The sequence below is a fragment of the Tupaia chinensis genome, unplaced genomic scaffold, assembly GCF_000334495.1.
Source record: "Tupaia chinensis unplaced genomic scaffold, TupChi_1.0 Scaffold000238_1, whole genome shotgun sequence".
In the NCBI taxonomy this organism is placed as follows: domain Eukaryota; kingdom Metazoa; phylum Chordata; class Mammalia; order Scandentia; family Tupaiidae; genus Tupaia; species Tupaia belangeri.
In genome coordinates, this window is record NW_006159716.1 from 851,117 (window position 1) to 858,229 (window position 7,113).

Below are 7,113 nucleotides of genomic sequence, written 5' to 3' on the forward strand. Positions count from 1 at the left end.
CGCCAGCGCAGCCAGGGAGCGTGGACGCGTTGCTGGTCTCTGTTCAGGGGTAGGTAGCCTTTCTGCCCACAGGCCACTGTGAAGAACCCGTCACCCTGACCGGGTCTGCATTCCTCATCCTCCATCTCCCATCGCAGCCTCCACTCCCAAACACAGGAACCCGCACTCCCACCCTGGGGCTGTGCTCTTGATTCTTCGTGTGTCTGTGAGTTTCCCAAGCCCCTCAGCAATGCTTTGGGTGTGTCACTTTTCCTATGAATGAAAATAGCTCAACTCCGTGTTGGCCTAACACCTAGAAAGCCATGCACAGGGAGAGGGGCGGCGCCTGACCAGACCTTGGAGCTGCTGGGCTTGCTCCTTACAGCAACAATTTTGGGGCGGTTGCTTCATGTTGGCACCTCCCTCCATAGGTAGAAAAAGAGAGCCAAAGACCCCACAGTCTGTGCACAAAAATGATACATTTATTGAAAGAGTATTTTTTTTTTAATACAAAAGAAAGCTCTGTACATAGGACTGTGACCATGTCCACTATTCCTGGGTCTGTACCCCAGGGGAAGTAGAAACCACTGACATACACACATCCCACATTCACACACACACATCCACTCAGGCGTGCACACACACACACACACACACACACACACCCCAGAGCCACCAAGGAAGGGAAACACCAAGGGTTGCTGCACATATAAATGCCACCTCATCCCTGACACACGCATGTTCTTCCAAGGCGTCGCTCACACACACACATTATAAGCACTTTGCCTGATTCACTCACTGGGTCTGACTCTCGTGGGAAGGAGAGGGACAATTCATCAGTGTCTCCTCCCATGACGGGGAGTGGGGAGTGAGTGGTGGTAGTGGAGTGAAACAAGAGCAGAGAAAAGGGGCTGGGCAGTTACAGACCTGAGTCCCAAGCTCCCCCACTCTCTAGCCCCTGATTTGCCATGCCCCAGCCTTGAAAGCCACCCCTGAGCCCCAGCTATCTCCAGGAGAAAGCCCAGAAAGGTGACTTCCATCTTGGCACCCCAAATTGGGGCAAGACAGCAATGGGGATTAGAGGTTAGGGGGTTTTCAAACATGTCGGCAAATCATCCTCTTGATAACTAGGCTGTGCGTTAAATCTTCCCCACCCCTTTCACCTAATCACAGAAGCAGGCTTGTTCCTACTGAAGGCAGGCACAAGGGGTTAATAAAACTCCACCCCAACTGCTGCCGGTTTCTAAAAAAGCTCCCTTTCTGGATCTAGGTGGTGAAGGTAGGCTTTGACACAGGGCAAAAGACCCTCCCCCTATGCTGGCCCACCCTCAAGGTCTACCCCAAAGGGGGCTGACGGGGGTGAGGCATGGCCCCTGTACAAATTACATAAATACTGAGGTTACACTTAGAAAAATAAAGTCATTTTCTTCAAGGCTTTTTGTCTTAATTTAAAAAAGTTACAGTAGCTGCTCACTCCCTGGGAGAGCTGCCCATTTCTGGCTCCCCTATCGCTGCACTCAGCCCAAGAGCTGCTCCCACTTCTTCTGACCCCCATTCCTGCCTCTCACCCCCTCCCAGACCCCACCCTGCTCACTGCAACTCTAGCCCCAGGCAGCTGCAGGCCCAGGGGAGCACAAGGCTGCAATGCCCATGCGTGTGGCACAAACAAAGTCAGTTGCCTCTACCGGACACCCTCCCACCCCGCCCCACATGTGGTCTCCCTCTGCCCTCTCCCTAGCAACAGCCCTAAAGGGCAAAAAGAGGCCCAGAGCTGTGGGTCACCCTCCCCACACCGCTGGGGCATGGCCTGAGGGCCCCTCCCCCGGCTTTCTCCTGGAAACAACCCAGGACCGGGCAATCCCAGAATCTCCCCTACTCACTGGCGGACCCCGAGCTCATGGGGTGGCTCTGTCCCCATGGGGCCCAGCCAGTTCTGGGGAGCCGGAAGGCTACCCAGGGAAGGGGAGTTTGGGCAGGGAGGGGGATGAGAAAAACGCCATTAAAAAAAAGTTAAATATTTTAAAAATATATATTTATAGATTTGTTTTCACTTCGTCTCCTCAAATAAAAGTTCAAAATCAACTTTAAGTAAAGCAGCTGGGAGGAGAAGGGGGAAGACAAGGGGGAGAAGGGAACGCTGGTGGTTCCCTCCAACCCAGGAGCCCCTGGAGGTCCAAGGGGAGCGGCAAGGCAGGGCAGGTGGCCCCAGGAACCTGCCCAGTGCACAGGCCCAGCTGCTCAGGAGCTGAAGGGGCAGAGGGTGGCGGTGTGAGGGAAGACACCCCCATCTCCCCAGCTGGCTCCCTGAGGGGCAGGGGCAGGGCTCTGTTGACCCAGCCTGTGGCAGACACAGTACTGACCAGGGTCAGCAAGGAGGCTGGAGAGAGGGCCCCAGCTGCTTCCTCAGGGGGGACATGGTGCCCAGTCCCACAGAAGGCCGGTGTATGGGAAGGTGGGGCCCGGTCCCGTGGGTAAGCTAATACTCATGGCAAACATCGAGCCAAGCTGGCGAGGGAGTCTGAGGAGGGAGGTCAGCCCCACCATCAACAGAACCAGGAGGTGGAGCTGGAAGGAGGGGTGGGTGAGGGAGGACGGGTGGAGGGCAGGCAGGCCCGTTTCTTTGGCTGGAGTGAGAGGGCTCAGTCCTGTGGCTGCCTGCTTCTCCTCCCCACCTCCCTCCTGCGGCCCGACAACGTGTGTGTAAAGAAAACGTGAAAAGGCAACAATAAATAAGTGGTGCCGTCCCTCGGGCCATCGGTCCAGGGCGGCGGGGCGGATCATTCACTCTTGGTGCTGTGGGCGGCGTCCAGGTTTACCACCTGTAGCTCAGTGAGGTTGCTGCTGCTCCCGGCCTGCTGTCCTATCACGGCCATCTGAAGGGAAGGGGAGGGGTGTGAGGGGTTGGGGGAGCCTGACCAGCGAGCCCAGACTCCCCCATGCTTGTATAGGCTGGATCAGAAAGACAGGTGGGCCCCCAGGTTAGAGATGCTGGCTTTGACCACCTGTAATGAGCACCCCCCCTAGGCCAGGTAAGGAAGTGGCTGCCTGGGATGGGGTGAGAGGTGCCCCACCTACCTGGTGAAGCTGAACTGCAGAAACAGGGATCTGCACTGTCCCAGACGGTGCCGTCAGGAACACCTGGGGAACCCCACCTGCATTGCAAAACCACCGGAGACACTCACATCGCTTGCTCAAGAGAAATTTCAGAATATTCCATAAGCGCGCAAGTGACCACGTGAGTCTCATGGAAACGCCCAGGCGTGAGCGTTCCAATGTGTCTGAGGGGGCATGGGTGTCCAAGTGCATGTGTGAATTTCTACAGGAATATGTGTGGACACCCAAATGTATATGTGTGCATGTGCGTGTGCAGCAGGGGCAGGAGTGTACCCAGTCCTCTCAGCCCTGCCCTTCCACTCACCTTGCTCCTGGACCTGGCTGTGGGACACCTGCATGGTGGATGGCGCCTGGGAGAAGGCATTGAGCACGGTGAGACTGCCGTCAGCCAGGCTCGAGGTGGGGGCGTACATCACCGCATGGGGGCTAGGGTACATCATGTGGCCGCCCACAGTAGTGGGCACGGACGACGTCATGATGGTGGCGGGCAACGTCACTGGCAAACACAGATACCTGTCAGGAGCTTGGCACTAGTCCCTTCTGATACCCATCCCACCCCCAGAAATTCCAGGCCTCCAGAGCTCTCCAGCCATTCCCCAGATCAGAAGCAAGACAAGCGTACTCCTCTGCTCCCTATCTTCCACTAAGAAAAGCCTCGTTTTCTCTTGAACACAGCAGCACCAAATTTTAGTTGTATCCTATCGCACAGTACTATCTGTCTATCTGCTGAATTCTCTGTTCCAAAATCATAAGGTCTTAGGAAAAACAAAGATAATAATGACTAGGTGACTGTCAGGAGGTTCAAATAAGGGAGCTCCATCATCCCATTTTCTATTTGCTCTCATTCCTCCTCCTACATGTGCAGCTAATAAATTCTTTTGAACCACTACTTCTCAAATATTGTATGTGTATGGTCACTTGGGAATCTTGTTACAATGCAGATTCTGACTCAGTAGGTTTGCGGTGAGGCTTGAAGGTCTACATTTCCAACAAGCTTCCAGGTAACGCTGATGTCCCCAGTTCATAGACCATTCTTTGCACAATAAGGTTGTAAACAACATGAATTTAAAAATAACTTCATTTTCAGAGTGCCTCATCCTTTCTGAAATGATTAGAGATAACCTGAGGGGAATTATGGCCATTCAAAGCCTACAACATCCTCCTCAAGGAGACACCTGCTCTCATAAGTACTTCTGGTAATTAAGCAAATGTTTCTCTGGGCAAGTGACTTCTCCTTTGTAAGCCACAGAATTCTCATCTGCATGAGGAGAAGGAACCTTCAGTGGTCCCTAATTTCTTCCTAGAATCCACAGCCCCACTACAGGGCAGGATTCAAAACCCAGCCATCCTCACCTGACTTTCCCATAAGGATTAGACCGAAAGCCTCAATCTCCACTTTAACAAATTCTCTGACCCTAAACTGCAGGATAGATGCTGCTGGGGACCTACCATCAGGCCTCAGGGGAGAAGCAGAGAAGAGAGGGGACAGGGCTGCCGACTATACCTGTTCCACTGGAGGAGGTCTGCGTGAGGTCTGTGCTGCTGTCGCGAGAGGGAGACGCTTGCTGCGGGGCCTGGTGCACCTGAATGGCCTGTACAGGGACCTGCTGGGCCACTGCCCCACCTATGAGACACAGAATCTTACTTGTACTCTGTCCTACAGTTGCCACCTGCACCAAGCACCCTCAAACGTCCCAGTCTCAGGGTCGGGCACTGATCCCCAACTCCCATCACTGTCTTTCCTGGGAACCACAGAGGTCCTCTTTGCCCTGAATCTCCTCTCTAGGGCTTCTACACTCTGCTCTTACCCTTCCATCCTCCTCCTGTCCCAGGCCTTGTCTCTACCTTATTCAATTCATTTGGGAACCGGCACTGACCCATCAAGGACACAATCTGCCCTGCAGTCAAGATAGGAAAGTGGGTGGCACAGTGGTTAAGGCACTGGACTCCCACATGGTTGACCACTGTTCAAGTTCTGGACCAGGTGGCTTGAAACACACTGGGTGCATGTGTGTGCCCGACCAAAGTCCCAAGAGGAGAGTGGAGGAGAGGGAATTGTGGCATGGCCATCCCCCCTAGGGGGTGATTTCTTAATTTCTGTCTCTCGGGTGAGTGCATGCACCTTATGGCAAAAAAAAAAAAAAAATTTTTGTCCTTCGGGGGGGGGCATGCCCCTTTTGGCAAAAAAAAAAAAAAAAAAAAAAAGATAGGAAAAGTGGTAGAATATCTATGTCCCTGGGGGGGCTGAAGGCTGGGCTAGCTAGATAAGGCCACAGCCTATGGTTAAAACTTACTGACAAGGACAGTTGGGGTCTCAAGAGGCAAGGGCATGTCACCCAGCAGGACATGGGAGGCTCCTCTCAGACTCGGACACCTGTTCACCCTCCTTCTGAGCAGGGAAATAGGTTTTTCTGGTGCCAACCCTAAATTCACTCTTAGCATGCTCGATGTACCCCAGGGAGGATGAATCTCTCCCTGTCCCTTGTGACTCACCAGGCATGAGGGTAAAGCTGGTAGGCAGCTGCATAAGGCCCCCAGAGGAGACTGGCCCGCTGCCTGTACTCTTCAGCACAGTCCCGTTGGCACTGCTGACAGCACTGGGGCTGACGCTAGCAGACACTGGCGCCAGGTAGTTGGTGATGGGGAAGGAGGGGCCGCTGCTGACTTGCATGGTGGTAGAGGTGCTGGGTGCTGTCTGGATGGTGGAGGTGGTACCCGGCAGGTTGGTGACTGTGAACGCTGGCTTCAGTGTGTCCTATACCCAGAGTAAAGATGGAGCGATGAGCTTCTGTAGAAGTTTTGTGTGGACTGCCTGAACCCAGTCTGCTAGGGTTCAAATCCCAGTTCTACTATTTACCTGCTGCTTAACCCCTGGGCAAGTTATTAAAGGAGGAAAATGCCTACTTCATAGTGGTTGCAAAGATTAAACAGGTTAGCATTTGTAAAGCACTGAGAGAATAGTATCTGGCACAAAAAAGGACAAAAATAAATATTTGCTGCTCCGATGTGCTCTACTCCCGTGGACTGTGGTAATCACACTGGTCGGAGAATCAGGATACCTAGGATCTGTTCACACTTCTGGCAATGGCCACCTATATGATCCCGAAATAATCTCTGTACCTCCTCTTTCTAAGTCTCCTTTTCCTATTCCACAAACATGAAGGTAAGCTACTACGTTCTCTTTAAAGGGTTCTTCCAGCTCTGATTTGCTAGGTTTCAGAGATAGCAACTAAGAGTTTTTCAGGAAACTTACGATTTGAGGGAGATCTTGGGGGACTGGTGAGGAAAAACGTTATGCCAAATACTGAAGATCTAAACTACCAGAGGAACTTAACTCACCCAGCAAAATTTCCCGGTAATAAATGAGCCCTACCTACTGCCACCAGAGTTTGAAAACAACTGCGGATGATATGCCACTACTGGAGGAGGAAGCCTAGAGCACTGACTCTCCCCTCAGGGAGCCTTTGTTCTTAGAAGGGAAAGGAGGAAGCCAAGAAGCGAACTGAGTCAACCCCGGGACTCAAAAGCGGGGGGTGGGTCAGCACGGGATGTTTGCTAAGCAGCTGGGCTCAAGGACCCTGATTGGTGCACACGTTGCTAAGGCAAACACTGCCGCTTCCTCTCATTGGCCAGTTACTTAAGGGCCACCCGGAAGGTGGAGCTCCGGAGACAGCCAGAGAGGAAGCTCCGCCTCTTCTCCCTTACCGGTAAAAGGAAGGGGGAGGCGTAACTAGGGCCGGCCTCCCTAGCAGCAGGGAACGCACTCTCTAACTGCCTGGGCCTGATGCCCTGAGGGCTAGGTGGCCCACTCGTAAGGGAGTTTCCAGCCTCATCAGACAGGCCACCTGCCAACAGTGCTGGGTTCCCGGGTCCCTGAGACCAGAGTGCGCCTTTCCTCCTGGGGCGCCCAGCCTGCCGGGAGGGCAGGGCTAAGCTACACCCCCGCCCCCAGCGGGGAGACAGCTGGCGGGAGGAATGCAAAGGCCCTGCCAGGCAGGCGGGCTGCGGCGGGGGGGGGGG

General features: G+C 53.8%; 1 protein-coding gene across 2 annotated transcripts in view; it reads right to left on the minus strand.

Moving 5' to 3' along the window:
• Window positions 1-441: 441 nt before the first annotated feature.
• Window positions 442-7,113, minus strand: part of SRF (serum response factor) — a gene marked incomplete at its 5' end in the record, with an annotated part of 9,507 nt that continues 2,835 nt past the window's right edge. Inside the window, 5 exon segments of one of the 2 annotated variants that reach the window (XM_006148650.3) lie at window positions 442-2,852; window positions 3,055-3,131; window positions 3,398-3,589; window positions 4,598-4,717; window positions 5,587-5,848. In XM_006148650.3, the coding sequence (XP_006148712.2) occupies window positions 2,757-2,852; window positions 3,055-3,131; window positions 3,398-3,589; window positions 4,598-4,717; window positions 5,587-5,848 (747 nt within the window). 2 annotated transcript variants of the gene reach the window in all.